The sequence below is a fragment of the Myotis yumanensis genome, unplaced genomic scaffold (genome assembly GCF_028538775.1).
Source record: "Myotis yumanensis isolate MYYU_CA2020_CCGP unplaced genomic scaffold, mMyoYum1.0.hap1 SCAF_3, whole genome shotgun sequence".
Classification (NCBI taxonomy): domain Eukaryota; kingdom Metazoa; phylum Chordata; class Mammalia; order Chiroptera; family Vespertilionidae; genus Myotis; species Myotis yumanensis.
Genome location: NW_027223754.1, coordinates 93,254,540 through 93,272,673, shown reverse-complemented (window position 1 = coordinate 93,272,673; position 18,134 = coordinate 93,254,540). Strand labels below are relative to the sequence as shown.

Here is an 18,134-nt window from a genome sequence, read left to right as displayed (position 1 = left end):
TACCCTCTCCCTCCCGACCCCCAGGGAGAGCTTTTATCATTTATTAATACCCAGGTAGAGCTTTTTGTAATTTATTGCAAACTAGTGGCCCAGTGCACGAATTTGTGCACATTGAAAGGAAATTAATTAGAAGAAATATTTTAATCTCGCTATTCGCCCTTTCTCTATAATAGAAGTGTCAACCAAATTCACAATCAACAATGACAAATCGAAACACACGCATGCGATTGGCGCCAGCAAGAGCTTTATATGTATCGCACATGAGCGGGTCAAATTAGCCTTTTGTATATATATACTGGAGGCCCAGTGCACAAAATTCGTGCACGGGGGCGGGGGGGGCGGATCCCTCAGCCTGGCCTGCACCCTCTCCAATCTGGGACCCCTCGGGAGATGTCCGATTGCTGGTTTAGGCCTGATCCCGCAGTCAGACATCCCTCTCACAATCCGGGACTGCTGGCTCCTAACCACTCACCTGCCTGATTGCCCCTAACCACTCTGCCTACTGGCCTGATGCCCCTAACTTCTCCCCTGCCGGCATGATCACCCCTAACCGCCTCTGCCTGCTGGCCTCATCACCCCTAACCGCCTCTGCCTGCCGGCCTGATCACTCCCTAACTGCTTCCCTGCCGGCCTGATCACTCCCTAACTGCTCCCCTGCCAGCCTGATCACCCCCTAACTGCTCCCCTGCCAGCCCAATCGCTCCCTAAATGCTCCCCTGCTGGCCTGATTGCCCCCTAACTCCCTCCCCTGCCAGCCTGATCGCCCCCTAACTCCCTCCCCTGCCAACCTGATTGCCTCTAACTGCCTCTGCTTTGGCTCCCGCCACCGTAGCTTTGTCCCGAAGGACATCCAGAAGATGTCTGATCTAATTAGCATAATACCCTTTTGTAAGTATAGATATAGAATAAACTTGCTTAATTAGACCTGCTTTCTGATTTAGCTAAACTTTTTCCAGCCCAGTAAAGCACCCCAACTTCTCTTTCAGGTAATTGTCAGCAACACAGCAGTAAATATCAACACAAAGCAGATTATTATTGTAGATCACGCAGGGAGAACAAAGGGTAAAATATTTAACTGCAGCAGTGTTTGACTATTCTATGCAGTAAGAAACCCTGAAGTAATTTTCAAGGTCCACCATTTCTTACTTCTTTTCAGTTGGGTCAAGTTTCTAAGCTTTCTAAATCTCCGTTTTTCTGACTAATGAAAAGAAAATAGGATTCCATCAAGTCTCCTATCTCCAGGACTAATGTGAGAATCAAATGAGATGAGGCATGGGAAAACGCTTCACAGACATTTGCTTACAGTGTAAAGTCTTTCTACCTGGCTATAAAGCAAGTCATCATAGTGACCGGTCGGAAGGTGGCAAGGACACTTAGCATATTAGCCTTTTATATAGATAGATTACAATGTGGGTGGCCCTTGCCCATGCTGCCTGCCAATCGATACAAAGCTGTTTTGAAATTTCTTTTTTAAATCTGTAATTATTGTTAGGGTCACCAAAGGAGGAACGCATGATGCCAAAGGGGGTAAAGAATTATGAATTTATTAGGTCATCTTGATACCAGATGGACTGAGCCCCAAAATGGCGCCAGCACACAGGGACAGAGAGTCAGAGATTTTAAAGGACTCTAGGCAGGCTTTTTCTGGGCAGAGAATTCTCTGGTGGGTCCTGAGGGAAAAGATAATGGTCTTAGTAAGTGGAATGTGGTCTAAGCAAAAGGGAATGTCCATTGTGAAGTGGTCTAAAGGTCAGTTCCCAGGGGAAGGGGTGTCCCTTCAACTATTCTATCAGACCTAACAATTATGTTCCCTTATTTTCTTTTTCTTGCTCCATCTTTCCAGAGGTTTGTGCATTTTGAGTCTTTTTAAAGCACTAATCTTTGGTTATGTTAATTTACCTTTGTATCTAATTTGTTCAATTTTATTAACTTATGTTTTACTTTATTGTGAAATGAGTGTTATTTATATTCGTAACCATTCTAAATACTTTCTAAGCCAAAACCGGTTTGGCTCAGTGGATAGAGCGTCGGCCTGCGGACTGAAAGGTCCCAGGTTCGATTCCGGTCAAGGGCATGTACCTGGGTTGCGGGCATATCCCCAATAGGAGATGTGTAGGAGGCAGCTGATCGATGTTTCTCTCTCATCGATGTTTCTAGCTCTCTATCTCTCTCTCCCTTTCTCTCTGTAAAAAATCAATAAAAATATATTTTAAAAAAAAATACTTTCTAAATTTTAATACAGTTTTTTTCTTGTATTCATGAGTTATATGGAAATAGAATTTTAAATTTTGTCATGCCCTTCTCCAGTTTTAATTATTGTTAGAGAATACTATACACTCTAAAGTCAGTTCTTTAGCAGTTGTATTTGTTAAGACTTATTTTGTGGCATAGCAGTCTGTTTTTATAAATGTTCTTTTTATGCTTTTAATGGTTGGATGCAGTTTGTTAACTGTGCTTTCAAATCTGCATTTAAAAATTTTTCTTTAGTGTGCTTTATCTAACATTGCACTATCATTGTGAATGTGTATAATTTGATCCATTACTTTTTTAAATTAAATTATTGGGGTGACACTGGTTAATGAAATCATATAGGTTTCAACGGTACAATCTATAATATATCATCTATATCAGAGGTCCTCAAACTTTTTAAACAGGGGACCACTTCACTGTCCCTCAGACCGTTGGAGGGCCAGACTATAGTTTAAAAAAAAACTATGAACAAATTCCTGTGCACACTGCACATATCTTATTTTGAAGTAAAAAAACAAAACGGGAACAAATACATATTTGTATTTGCATGTGGCCCACGGGCCGTAGTTTGAGGACCCCTGATCTGTATATTGCATTGTGTGTTTACCACCCAAAGGCAAATATATTTCCATCACTATATATTTTATCTCCTTTACCCTTTAATACTTCCCCCCACTCCCTTTTACTCAGGTAGCCACCATACGATGTCCATGTATGAGTCTGTGAGTTTTTGTTTATTAATCTTTTTTGTTCATTTGTTGGTTTCAGTTTTATATCCTACATGAGTGAAATCATGGTTTTTTACTTTTTCTGTCTGACTTATTTCACTTAGCATGATATTCTCAAAATCCATCCATGTTGTCGCAGAAGGCAGTATTTTATCTTTTCTTACTGGCTGAGTAGTATTTCATTGTATATATGTACAAACTCTTCTTTATCTAATCATCTGTCAGAGTACACTTTGGTAGTTTCCATGACTTGTACACCGTGAATAATGGTGTAATGAACATGGTGTTGCATCTATCTTCGCAAATAAGTGTTTTCAAATTTTTCAGGAAGATAACCAGGATAGGGATTGCTGGGTCTATTCTTAATTTTTTTTAGGAACTTCCATATTATTTTCCATAGTGACTATACTAGTTTGCATTCCCACCAGCAGTGAATAAGGTTTCCTTTTTCTCCACAACCTCTCCAGCATTTGTTTATTACTTGTCTTGTTGGTAATAGCCATTCTAATGGGTATATAGTGGTATCTAATTGTAGTATTTTTTTCATATAGTTTTGTTGATTCTAGAGAGAAAGAAAGAGGGAGCAAGAGAGAAACATCAATGATGAGAGAGAATCATTGATTGCCTCCTGTATGCCCCACGCTGAGGATCAAGCCCAAAACCCAGGCATGTGCCCTGACCGGCAATCGAACTGTGATCTGGTTCATAGGTTGACATGACACTCAACCACTGAGCCACGCTGGCCGGCTCATTGTAGGTTTTTGTTGTTGTTTTTTCAAATATATATATATATTGATTTCAGAGAGGAAGGGAGAGGGAGGGAGAGAGAGATAGAAACATCAATGATGAGAGAGACTCATTGATTGGCTGCCTCCTGCACCCCCTACTGGGGATCGAGCCCACAACCCAGGAATGTGCCCTTGATTGGTATTGAACTGGGGACCCTTCAGTCCATAGGCCAACACTCTATCCACTGAGCCAAACCAGCTAGGGCTCATTGTAGTTTTGATTTGCATTTCCCTAATAGCTAGGGAAGTTGAGCATCTTTTTGTATGTCTTATTGAGAGAAGTATCTGTTCAGGTCCTCTACCCATTTATTAATTGGATTTTTTTGTATTTTTCTTGTTGAAGTATATAAGTTCTTTATATATTTTGGATATTAACCCCTTATCTGATGTGTTACCAGCAAATATCTTCTCCCATTTTGTTGTTTTCCTTTTTGTTTTGTTGAAGGTTTCTTTTTGCTCTGAAGAAACTTTAGTTTGATATAGTCCCATTGACTTATTCTTTGTTGTGCTTCCATTGTCTTTGAGGTCAGATTCATAAAATTTAACATCATCTTTTTTTCTTTTTTTTCTTTGTATTGATTTCAGAGAGAAAGGAAGAGAGAAAGATAAAAGATTCACTGACGAGAGAGAATCATTGATTGACTGCCTCCTGCACACCCCCTATTGGGGATAAAGCCCGCAACCTTGGCATGTGCCGTTGACCTGAATCAAACCTGGGACTCTTCAGTCTGCAGGCCAACATTCTATCCACAGAGCCAAATGGTCCAGGGCTAACATTCTTTTTAAAGGGTTTTTTTCTAGATATTTTCATCTTTTTTGTTGCAATTACAAAAGGAATTATTTTTCATTTCTTTTTCTAAAATGTCAATGTTAGTATATAAAAACACAATGGATATTTGTACATTGATTTTGTATCCTGAAACTTTACCGTATTTGTTTATTTCTTTTTTTTTTTAATATATTTTATTGATTTTTTACAGAGAGGAAGGGAGAGGGTTAGAGAGTTAGAAACATCGATGAGAGAGAAACATCGATCAGCTGCCTCCTGCACACTCCCCACTGGGGACATGCCCGCAACCAAGGTACATGCCCCTAACTGGAATCGAACACGGGACCCTTGAGTCCGCAGGCCAACACTCTATCCACTGAGCCAAACCAGTCAGGGCTATTTCTAATAATTTTTTAGATGAGTCTTTAGGGTTTTCAATATAAAGAATCCTGTCGTCTTCAAAAAGTGACACTTTTACTCCTTTATTCCCGATCTTTGCTGCCTTTCATTTCTTTCTCTGACCTGATTGCTCTAGCTAGGACTTCCAGTATTCTATTGAATAACAGTGGTAAGAGTGGGCATTCTTGTCTTGTACTTGCTCTTACAGGAAAGGTTTTCAGTTTTTTACCACTGAGTATGATATTAGCTGAGTGTTTGTCATATGGCCTTTATTATCTTGAGGTACTTTCTTTCTATACCCATTTTATTGAGTATTTCAATTATAAAGTGGGTGCTGTATCCTGTCAAATGTTTTTCCTGCATCTAATTAATGTGATCATATGACTTCTATCTTTTATTTTGGTAATGTGATGTATCACAATGATTGGTTTGCATATGTTGAACCATCCTTGTGACCTTGGAATGAACTTTACTTGTTCATGATGTATTATCTTTTTAATGTATTGTTGTATTCGATTTGCTAGTATTTTGTTTAGGACTTTTGCATCTGTGTTAATCAGAAATATTAGTCTGTAGTTTTCTTTTTGTGTAATATTTTTGCCAGGTTTGGGTATCAGGGTAATGTTGGCCTCCTAAAATGTGTTAACAAATATTGCCTCTTCTCCAATTTTTTGGTAGAGTTTGTGAAGGCTGTGTAGTAAATCTTCTTTCAATGTTTGGTAGAATTCACTAATGAAGCCCTTTAATCCTGGACTTCTACTTGGATAGTTTCTGATTGCTATTTTCATTTTCCTTAGATTTTTCAGTTCTTTATGATTCATTCTAGGAAGGTTATATATTTCTAATAACTCAACCACTTCTTCTAGGTTATTGAATATGGTGGCATATAGTCTTTCATAGCATTCTTGTGTGATCTTTGTATTTCTGTACTATCTTGCGTAACTTCCATTTTATTTCTAATTTTATTTTGTGTTGTTCTTTTTCTTTAGGTTTAATTATTTTTTCTTTTTAAATCTATTTTTGGTTGTTAGATCAAATATATCAGATATCTCCCACACCCCCATCCTTCCAGTTCTTCACTACCCTATTGCCCTTATCCATGAGCTATGCATCTAATTATATAAGTTCTTTGGTTTATCTCTTCTCATCCCCCTAATGCCACATCGAGATAAATCAGTGTGTTCCATGGCTCCCTGCTCCGGGTCTTATTTTCTTGGTCAGTTCATTTTGTTCATTAGATTCCACAAATAAGTGAGATCATATGATATTTGTCTTTCTCAGATTGGCTTAATTCACTTAGTATAATATTTTCCAGGTCCATCTACGCTGTCCCAAAGGGTAAGTGATCCCTTTTTACAACTGCATAGTATTCCATAGTATAAATGTCTCACAGCTTTTTTATCCATTCATCTACTGATGGGCACTTGGGCTGTTTCCAGATCTTAGCTATGGTAAATAACGCTGCTGTGAACATAGGGGATCATATATTCTTTCTGATTGGTGTTTTGAGGTTGTTCGGATATACTCCCAGAAGTGGGATCACTGGGTCAAACAGAAGTTCCATTTCTAATTTTTTGAGGAAACTCCATACTGTTTTCCATAGTGGCTGCACCAACCTGCATTCCCACAGTAGTGAACTAGTGTTCCCTTTTCTCCACATCCTCACCAGCACTTTTTGTTTGTTGATTTTTTTATGATAGCCGTTCAGACAGGTGTGAGGTGATTGTGGTTTTAATTTGCATTTCTCTGATGATTAGTGACTTGGAGCATTTTTTCTTGTGTCTCTTGGCCATTTGTATATCCTCTTTGAAGAAATGTCTATTCAGGTCTGCCCATTTTTTAATTGGATTATTTGTCTACTTTTTTGTCGAACTGTATGCTTTATATAGGTTTTGTACTTTATATATATGTTTATCTATATATGATTGTTACTTTATATATTTTGGATATAAAGCCTTTATCAAATGTATCATTGGCAAATATGTTCTTCCATTCAGTGGGTTCCCTTTTCAATTTGACAGTGCTTTCTTTTGTTTTGCAGAAGCTTTGTATTTTGATGTAGTCCCATTTGTTTATTTTCTCCTTAGTTTCCTTTGCAGAGAAAATAAAGGAGCTCTTCTAAGAGATGCATCTGCAAACATACTGCTACAAGATAGGTCTCAAATTTTACTGCCTATGTTTTCTTCTAAGATTTTTATGGTTTCATGCCTTACGTTTAAGTCTTTAATCCACCTTGAGTTTATTCTTGTGTATGGTGTAAGTTGGTGATCTAGTTTCACCTTTTTCATGTTTCTGTCCAGTATTCCAAGCACCATTTGAAACAGAGAGGAGGGAGCCCAATATTAAAATATTTCTTCTAATTAATTTCCTTCCAATGTGCACGAATCCATGCACTGGGCCACTAGTTGGTCTATATGACTGTTCTTGTGTCAGTATCAGGCTGTTTAGGTAATAATGGCCTTGTAGTATAGTTGATGTCCCATATTGTGATCCTTCCTACTTTGTTCTTCTTTCTCTAGATTGCTGCAGCTACTCAGGCTTTTATGATTCCATGTAAATATTTGGAGTATTTGTTGTAGCTCTGTGAACTATGCCATTGGTTTTTTAATAGGGATTGTGTTGAATCTATAGATTGCTTTGCGTAGTATAGACATTTTAATGATGTTAATTCTTCCAATCCATGAACGTGGTATATGTTTCCATTTGTTTGTATCTTCCTCTATTTTTTTTTCCAATGGTCTATAGTTTTCCAAGTACAGGTCTTTTACCTCCTAGTTAAGTTTATTCCAAGGAATCTTTTTGTTGTTGTTGTTGCAGTGGTAAATGGGATTGTTTTTTTAGTTCTCTTTCTGACAGTTCATTATTGGTGTATAACAATGCCATTGATTTCTAGATATTGTTTTTGTATCCTTCTATCTTGCAGAATTCATTTATTAAGTCTAGTAGTTTCCTGGTGGAGTCTTTAAGGTTTTCTATGTAGAATATGTCATCTGTGAATAACAACCGTTTTACTTGCTCCTTTCCAAATTGGATGCCTTTTATCTCTTCTCCTTGTCTGATTGCTGTGGCTAGGACTTCCAGTACTATGTTGAATAAAAGTGCTGAAAGCAGACATCCTAGTCTTGTTCCTGTTCTTAAGGGAATGTTTTTACTTTTTGCCCATTGAGGATGATGTTGGCTGTAGGTTTGTCATATATGGTCTTTATTATGTTGAGGTATGATCCCTCTATTCCCACTTTACTGAGTTTTTTTGTTTTTTTTAAATATATATTTTATTGATTTTTTTTTATAGAGAGGAAAGGAGAGGGATAGAGAGTTAGAAACATTGGTGGGAGAGAAACATTGATCAGCTGCCTCCTGCACACCTCTTACTGGGGATGTGCCCGCAACCAAGGTACATGCCCTTGACCGGAATTGAACTTGGGACCTTTCAGTCTGCAGGCCGAAGCTCTATCCACTGAGCCAAACCGGTTAGGGCACTTTACTGAGTTTTTATCAAAAAAGGATGCTGCATTTTGTCAAATGCTTTTTCTGTATCTATTAATATGATCATGTGGTTTTATCTTTCAATTTGTGATGCATCACATTTATTGATTTGGAAATATTGTACCAGCCTTGCATCCCTGGAATAAATAACATTTGATCATGGTGTATGAGCTTTTTAATATATTGCTTGATCCAATTTGCTAATATTTTTCTGAGGATTTTAGCATCTATTTTCATCAGTGATATTGACCCGTAATTTTCTTTCTTTGTAGTGTCTTTACCTAGTTTTGTAATTAGGATAATGCTGGTTTCATTAAAAAAAAAAAAAACTTGGAAGTGTTTCTTCCTCTTAGATTTTTTGGAATAGTTTGAAGAGGATGGATGTTAGTTCTTTTTTATAATGTTTGGTAAAATTTACCTGTAAATCTATTTGGTCTAGGACTTTTGTTTGCTGGAAGTTTTTTAATAATGGTTTCAATTTCATTGGTTGTTAATTGGTCTACTCAGGATTTCTGATTCTTCCTGATTGAGTTTTGCAAGATTGTATGTTTCTGGAAATTTGTCCATTTTGTTTTTTTTAAATAGTGCACTTTTCTAATAGGTTGGTAAGAAATCTTTTGTTTTCTAGTATGTGGCACTGAAGCACAATTTTATTTTTTTAGTTTCTCTTTCGCTGCCTGGCATCTCTGTGGGGTGGTAGAAAATGCCCTGTATTACCTGGGGAGGTGAGCATCTCCTCTGTGACAAAGTCCCTTCAGTCTCAGGGCATGATCCCTGTGGGGGAATGTGGTAGCAATGGGGTTCAAAGCTGGTGAAATCCCAGTGCCGTCCCTGCAGCCAGATACTGCCAGCAGTCCAGCCATGATGGGTGGAGGTGGGGTAAGCTGGGAGAGGCGGGTTGGTGCTTTTGTGGGTTTGTTCTCCTCCCAATAATGGCAATTACAAGACCTTTGCTGCCAGTGGCGACTGCCTGACAACCAAGCTACACCTCTGTCCTCCATTTCTGCCCAACTCACTGGATTCAGCCACAGCATGTACCAACTACTCCTATAAGAATGCTCACCTCATTGTATCTCTGCTCCTTTGGGCTGTAGGGAGTGCAGACAGCAACCTGATTTCTCTCCTCTTCGATATCCACAGTGAGCTCCTTGCTGTGTCCTTGGCACCTGTCTCTACTCTGCTCCCTTCCCTATTTCTCTACTGTCAGCTAAGCTACTTGCCCACCTTCAGATTTTTCAATGCATGGATCTCTCAAATGTATTTGTGCATTGAGCAGGGAATCCTTTGATGAATTATAGCTGTTCAAATTGTTGTAACTTCAGTGGGAATAGACAGACCAGTGGAACCTCTCACACTGCCATTTCTCTGACGTCACTCCACCAATTTCTTTTAGTTAGTATTTGTTTGATATGACTTTTTTTATCCTTTCAAGCTTTCTGTATCTTTTTGTTTTAAATTACTCCAAACAGTATATAGTTAGACAAATGTTAGACACATTTTGAATCTTTCCTTGTGTCTTTTTTTACTCCTAACTCTCCTTTCAAATTTTTCATCTTTTTATCTGTCTTTCATTCTCTGGGTTGTATTCTCAGACATATCTTTTTTTACTCATTTTTCTCTTAGCACCATCTAATCCAACATTTAACCTGTTCGTTCCCAGAGGTTTTATGTAGTATTTTAAACAGTGTTTCCAATTTCTTCTTTTTGGTCTTTAATTATTAAAATATTCTTTATAAATATTTTGATTATTAAAATACTCTCTTCCAGTATTTAGAATTATGCTATAATTTGTTCAGTGCTCCTAAAGCTATTATGTGTGTGTGTTTGGTTCCATGAACTTTTTTAAAAACCATTTTATTGGGGTATGATTGACATACAAAAAGCTATACATGGGGACCCTTTCCCCCTCCCCACGTGGGAGTCCATTCTGTGGGACTCTTTCCCTCTCCCCATGTGGGAGTCTGTACTTGTTCTTCAATAAATCTCCACCTTTGCTATACTACCCTCTGTCCGTGGATTCATTCTTCAACTCCAGCGGACAAAGAATCTGGGTTCCAGTCCAAAAATTCCGTATCACTAGGTTTTTTTCCATTTTAGAGAGCAAGTTTTTCTCCATTTGGGGAACTCTCCCCAGAGGGGTCCCCTTAGGGGACCCTTTCCCAGAGGGAGTTTGTATACCTTTGCAGTAAACTTCTACACTTTGCTTAAAATCTTTTAGTCTGCAAATTTTATTTTTCAAACTTTATAGGACAAGAACCTGTGATGATAAGTGTCCTAGCTTGCCATTTGGGGTATCAGATTTGGCACCCAACGTGAGGGTTGTGCAATGTCATCTTTCCACACTGAGTGGATATTGACTCAGACAGACAGCTCCCACTGGGGTCCTGCTGTGCTGAGCTCCGCCCCTCGCAGGCCGCCTTCTCCTCGGTTTGGACCCTACTCTTCTCTGTACCTCTGGATTAGAGGGGAACTAAATCCTGCATAGACTGTTAGGCAAGCCCTCCCTAAAGTATCCATGGTGCCCCTTAGGCCATAATTAGATGCTCCCCAGGGCTTAAGGGACAGGGACAAGCTGTGCCACAGCAGCAAGTCACGCAAGCACTCCCCATCTTGCCCAGAGAAGTCCCCCGCCCTGGGGCCTGGTGCGCGACTCAGTTTCGGTGCCAGCCACCTGGCAGGGTGAATGGGGGAAGAAGGAACATCCCAAGGCCCTGCAACCCCCATCCTGTGCAGGGCAGGTTGCATCCACGGGTGACCACCGAGGTGTGCATCCTCAAGGCGCAGCTGAGCAGTCGCTCACAGCTGCTGGGGGTGGCTGACCCCCGGGGTGTGGGGGCATTCCCAGGGCCCCAGCCCCATGGCACCTGTGATGTCACAATCACGCCGGTCTGGGCTGTAGGGAGGCGTGTACGGAGGGCAGGGATTCCTGAGTCTCGGCCTGACCCTGCCCCTCCCAGGCCATACCCACCTCTAGCTGCGCCCGCCCCCCCAACCCCTCTTTGCTGGGACTAGCATGCCTGCCTGGGCGGCTCCAGAGGGAAGGCCCTAGAAATAACTGCATCCCCTTTGGCTCCAGTGCCAGCACCTGGCCTGCAGTACTCAGAGGGCATGGACTTGGGGAAATTGGCACACTGCGGCTGGGAGGGACTGCGTCCCAGCGCACAGCTTTTCTCTATCAGGTTACCTAAAATGCTCCCAATAGAATGAAGAGCTACAAGATACCTAGGGAAATTAGTTTTATTCCTGAGAAAGACAACCATGTGCTTCAATCAACTTAACTCATTTCAGCTGTCAAACTATTGATGACTAGATCACCTATTTTTGTCTTTATTACAAAAAATCTCTAAAATAAAGCTATAAATATGAAAAGAAAGCTATATACATTTAATGTACACAACTTGGTGAGCTTGGAAATAAGTATATACCAAAATCTGCCATAAACATAATTGTCACCTGCAAAAATATTTCATCCTGCTCTCTTTATTTTTTATTATTTGTGTACTAGAGGCCCGGTGCACAAATTTATGCAGGGGTGGGGTCTGGCCGGCCTGCCCTGATGGGGCCCATCAGGCCGGCCATGGAGAGGGGCCATGGGAGGTTGGGCAGCTGGCCCTGCCCCCAGTCGGGGTGTTGGGGTCCAATTGAGGGTGGGGCCAGCCAGGGGGAGGGGCCGAGGATGGTTGGCCAGCTGGGGAGGGTGGCGCAGGCGTAGGCGGCTGGCCCCACCCCCGATTAGGGTGTTGGGGGCCAATCGGGCCGGGCTAGCCAGGGAGGGGGAGGTTGGGGCCCGGATCAGACTGGTTGGCTGCCCCAGTGCGCGTTGTAGCCACCGGTCCTTCTGGTCGTTCTGCCGTTCTGGTCGCTGGGCTTTTATATATATAGACTAGAGGCCCGGCGCACAAAATTCATGCACTTGGGACAGGGGTCCTCAGCCCAGCCTGTGCCCTCTCACAGTCCGGGAACCCTAGGAGGATGTCTGACTGACAGCTTAGGCCCGCTCCCTAATCACTGTGCTTTAATTATGCTCCCTAAAGGGAGTGGGCCTAAGCTGGCAGTTGGACACCCTTAGTGCTGCTGCAGAGGCGGGAGAGGCTCCTGTCACCGCCGCTGCGCTCACCAACCGTGAGCCCAGCTTCTGGCTGAGCAACACTCCCTCTGTGGGAGCACACTAACCACCAGGGGGCAGCTCCTGCATCGAGCATCTGCCCCTAGTGGTCAGTGCACGTCATAGTGGCCAGTCATTCTGCCGTTCAGTGGATTTGCATATTAGCCTTTTATTATATAGGATGTGTATAATGAAAATACTTAACATAAGATCTACCCTCTTTACCAAATTTTTTAGTTTCTGGTACATATTACTAACTATAGGCACTATAACATACAGAAGATATCTAGGACTCATCATCCTGTACAAATGAAATTTTGTACCCTTTGACTGATACTTCCCTGTTTCACTCTCCCTCCAGTCCTTGGCAATCACCATTCTGCTCACTGCTTCTATGAGTTTGACTGTTTTAGATTTTACATATAAGTGGTATAATGCGGTATTTGTCTTTCTGTGTCTGGCTTATCTTACTAAACATAATGTCCACCAGGTTCATTCATGTCGCCAATGGCAAGATTTTCTTCTTATTTAAGGCTGAATAATATTCCATTGTATATATATATATATCACATTTTCTTTAGGTTGCTTCCATTTCTTGGCTATTGTGAATAATGCTGTAATGAGCATGGGAGTACAGATATCTCTTCTAAATCCTGATTTCAGTTCCTGTGGATGTATACCCAACAGTGGAATTGCTGGATCATATAATAATTCTATTTTTAGTTTTTTTAGGAGCCTCTATACCAGCGATTCTCAACCTGTGGGTCGCGACCCCTTTGGGGGTTGAACGACCCTTTCACAGGGGTCACCTAAGACCATTGGAAAACACATATGTAGTTACATATTGTTTTTGTGATTAATCACTGTGCTTTAATTATGTTCAATTTGTAACAATGAAAATACATCCTGCATATCAGATATTTACATTACGACTCATAACAGTAGCAAAATTACAGTTATGAAGTAGCAATGAAAATAATTTTATGGTTGGGGATCACCACAACATGAGGAACTGTATTAAAGGGTCGTGGCATTAGGAAGGTTGAGAACCACTGCTCTATACTGTTTTCCTTAATGGCTGTGTAACCTTGCATTACCATCATCACAATCTAGATATTCAACTTTACCATCACAAAACTCCCTGTGTTATCCCCTTATAGCCACAGCCTAAATCCCTTGCCCCTAATCCCTGGCAACCACTAATAAGTCCTCTATCTTGTGATTGTTATTTCACAAATGTTACATAAATGGAATCATGCTGCAAGTATTCTGTTGAAATTGGCTTTTTCATTCAGTATAATTTCCTTGAGGTTCATGTATCAATAGTTTGTTCCTTATTGTAGTATTCCATGGTTTGGATGTACCTCTGTTTTTTTAACCAGTCACCCATTAAAAGTCATTTGGGTCCTTTCCAGTTTTTGGTATTACAAATAAGGCTACTATGACTATTCATTTCCCACATTTTTTAATGTAAATTTTTAGGTACCGCTTAATGTCAACAAAGTGTCTTGGAATGTTTTCACTCATAAACTGTAATCAAAGCAATAATATATATCCATAAGACAACTTAGGTGTTCTGATCTAACAGCTAATATTCTTTTCAACAATGATTAGTACACTTTTGAATTAAGTAAAACACCTTTATCTGTATGGGTTTTGGTCGGAAAAATTGTGACTGATGAAACTTGTTGAATGAAGTGTATAAGTAAACATTTGTGTGAATATCCTTTTTAGGAAGCCGAGGCACAAGAGCTTCTCAACTTGATAGTCACAGTAGTAGTAGCAACTATCATGAAAGCTGGGAAACTCGAAGTAGCTATCCTGAAAGAGACAGATATCCTGAAAGAGACAATAGAGATCAAACAAGAGATTCTTCCTTTGAGAGAAGACATGGAGAAAGAGACCGTCGTGACAATAGAGAAAGAGGTTTGTCAAATGGAATATTATTAAATAATGACCAACACTGATTGGAGAAATTATTATTTTTTAAATAGTTATCAACTTACTTTTTAATGAATAATGTCTTTTAAGATTTTTGTTTGTTGACACATTTGAAGCTATTATATTTACTCATATAATCTTTTCTTGTTTACTTAGTTTAGGGGAGAATGTGTAAATAACTAGCTACCATTACCTGTTGGGCAACAGTGTAGGTAGTTGCACACTGAAAGAATTGAGGTGCACTGTTGTATGTCTCTCACCTTAACCAAATAACTCATAACCCTTTAAAAAATGTAGATTTGGGGTACCATTCTGGCATTTCTGACTCAGGAGATACTTAAACTTTCTCATCTGAGTATCCTGGCCACTCCCTCACTAGCAGTGATAAACAGTTTTGTAAAGACTGCCGTAGAGGAACAAAAAAAGTGATAATTACAGGGCTGGGGTTTTCTGGAGAAACATTTTATTTATGTTCTTTCCTGAGAATATGTAATGCTTGCTTTAGCTAATTTTAGATTCTTTTATATCTTAATCTAAACATTTTCTGTCACTCTATTAGGTGACCTCTTAAATAAATTTTGAAGCAAGGCTACTAGACGGCATTTAAGAAGGGCAATAAGTACTTTCTTTAACAAGCTTTTATTGCCAATACATATTAGGGCTGTAAATGGTTAAGATTTTATGAAGGTCTTACTAACCTTGGCTGGTTACTAAAGTAAGGTTTGCTGTAATGCTGAGATTAGTATAGTATAAAACTTGATGGAGTAGAGAATTGAATATTGATGCTTCACAGTGAGCTGAATCAAAGAGGTAATACAGTATACTGATATGGGAAGTACTGAGAGGAGAATGAATGAAGTCTCTAAGACACAATGTACTTTGGGGAGTGTAGATGAAATCAGTGCTGGTTGGGTTGAGTTTGTTAGGGTAAGCCTAATATTTAGGTTAAAAGATGATGTGTATGATTTCTTTAGTTACAGACGAGGCTGGAGTTTATATGTTCTGTGTTTATATCTGAAATTATTTCTTTCCTGACACTGATTCACCTCTCTTTACTCTCTTTAACACTGTGTCCTGGTAATGCTTTTTTTATACCTTATTTTTTTCCTTTTTTTTTTCCTAGTTTCATATTCTGGCTCAGGTTTTTCTCATGGCATAGCATTTGGTTTCAATTTTATATTTAGTTAAACCCCACATGCATTAAGTTACCAAGAACTTTGATAGTTGCTTTATATATATTCTCTGACTTAATATCCTTTTATAATATTAAATCAAAGAACATATGTATATTTTTTAAAATCGTAAAATCCTTTTAAAATATCCTTGTAAGTGTAGATATAAAATCCATGTTTTATAATTTAGGAGATTTAGGCCAAGAGAAAGGTAGTGATTTTTCCAGTATTACAGAGAAATAAGTTCCATAGCTGGAATTCAAATTTAGGTCTTCTGACTACAAGGCCTGTTCTTTTTCTGTTTTACTTTACCATAACTATTTCAACAAATACCATTTGTATAACAGATAGAAATATATTTTTGAGGTTAATGATATTCTACAAATGTTTACCAAGTCCCCACGCATTTTGCTTGGTTCTCAGAGTACAATAGCCCTTGTCCTTGTAGAACTTAATAGAAGTGAAGATAACCCACCCCACTCCTCAAAAAAAATGGAACAGTGATTCAGTGCTATCAAGGAAACAAACAAGGGACCCAAATATAGAAGTAAAGGTTTAAGAGATGGAGCTTTTTTTTTTAATCTAGATAGAGTATTTATGAAAAATTTTAAAGAAATTATATTTATGTAAAGGCATAAATACAAGAGACGTTAGTATTGCACAGATTGAGGGTAAAAGCATTCTGTGCAGAGAGAAGAGTATATGCCATGGGAAAATTTAATATGTCCTAGTTTGAAAGAAGATCAATGTGACTAGCGTATGGTGACAGTAGGGAGATTAAGGGAGGTTGAGGTTAGAGATGCACCCAGGCACCTTGTTCTGTGCTTAGGAATTTAAATCTTCCCTTTAGTTCTTCACAGCCTAAATAGGTACAAATAGACAATTGAAGTGTGATAAATGCAACTACTATATAAAGTTCTATGAGAAGACAAAGGAGCAAACAGAATTCTGAGGAAATCCAAGAAAGCTTCCTAAATAGGGGACATCTGAACTAGGGTCTGAAGGATAGTAAGAGTTGCCTAAAGGAACAATGGAAGAAACACTATTCAGGGAGAGGGTGCAGCATGTGCAGACATACAAGACTAAAAGAAACATGTTTTGAAGTAATAAAGAAGTATGAGGTTAGGGTAGAAGTATGCTATATTTGGTAGAAAAGGAAAGAAGCTAGGAAAAAAAGATTGATGAGAGTTGATAGACCAGGTTGTCAGGCTTATAAGTCAGGCTAAAAATTTTGTATTTAATTGCCTTTTCACTATTTATAAGGTAACTGCTTTTAAGCAGCTGGAAGAACAGAGTTTTCATCAAAAACTATAAGAGAGTCTGGGGAAAGACTGAAGACCAAGAATACCAACCAGTTAGACTATTGATGACATAGACATCTAAGAAGAGCTTATCAAAATCTGAGTTAATAATATTAACTGTAGGGATGAAGAAAGGAAATAGAAGAAATATTTTGAGAGTGAAATTGATGGTTACTTGAATATGATGGGATTCAGAGATTTCCAACTTTGATGAATGGGTATGTCACTCATTAAGATAAAGGAAATATATTACGAGAAGCACATCTTCAAAGAACACATTTTTGGGGGAAACATAGAGAAGATAGTTTAGACATTAAACTGGTGTTCTTATATTTTTTCTATTTTCTCTGAAGTAAGGAACATTGTTATTTTGGTTGGTAAAATACTTTTTATACATCAAAATAGTGTCTGGGTAAAATAGTCTATTCCAAGGGTGGGGAAATCCAGCCCATCCAGCCCATGGTCTGTATAAGGCCCGAGAAATCATTTGTTCTGGCCCTGCCAGGCATTAGGGATGAGTTAAATGTTTGACCTAATATAGTAGGCTAATTTTTAAGTTGATAACTTTGTATAGCCCGCAAATGTTATAAATACCCAAATGGCCCTTTGCAGAAAAAGGGTTACCCATCCCTGGTAGTAGTCCCTTATTACTATAAGATGCAGTATTGAGTTTGTTTCAGCATTTTGTAATCATTGTGACATTACTATGACCCCCAAACCAGGAATTGAGACAATCATATAACATCTGGGAATCAAAAGTGTAATACAATAAAACCATTTTAAATAGTTTCAGAAAAAAAAGTAAAAAAGTTCTTAAGAGAACTGAATTCTAATTCTACTGTCCTAATGTATTTACCATCTAAGACTTTGACACACTTCTGGAACATAATTTCTGTGTTTTTAAGAGGAAAAGGAGGAAGGGGGCAGAACAAGGTTTGGTTTTGTTTTAGTTTTAAAATGCTATGAACTTTTATATCAATCTATAACTTCTAATGAGTATATATGGATAATTTGTATCTTTCATATGTGGTAAGAAAGGAAATTTAAATTACTGTATTGAGCCCTTTTCTAGAAATATCCTAAAATTATTCTGCTTAATAAGTTGATGTTAGATATGCCACTTATAAATCTGTTGGCCATATTATAGTATGACTTTATAATTAGCCTGTAAATATTATTATATTATATGAAAGTG

At 38.9% G+C, this 18,134-nt stretch overlaps 1 protein-coding gene across 9 annotated transcripts in view; it reads left to right on the top strand.

Annotated features, from left to right (window-relative positions):
- Window positions 1-18,134, top strand: part of ZC3H13 (zinc finger CCCH-type containing 13) — a 143,772-nt gene that overhangs the window by 100,198 nt on the left and 25,440 nt on the right. For all 9 annotated transcript variants that reach the window (XM_070409142.1, XM_070409141.1, XM_070409145.1 and 6 more), the window contains one exon: window positions 14,260-14,451. In XM_070409142.1, the coding sequence (XP_070265243.1) occupies window positions 14,260-14,451 (192 nt within the window). The remainder of the gene's footprint in view (window positions 1-14,259; window positions 14,452-18,134) is intronic.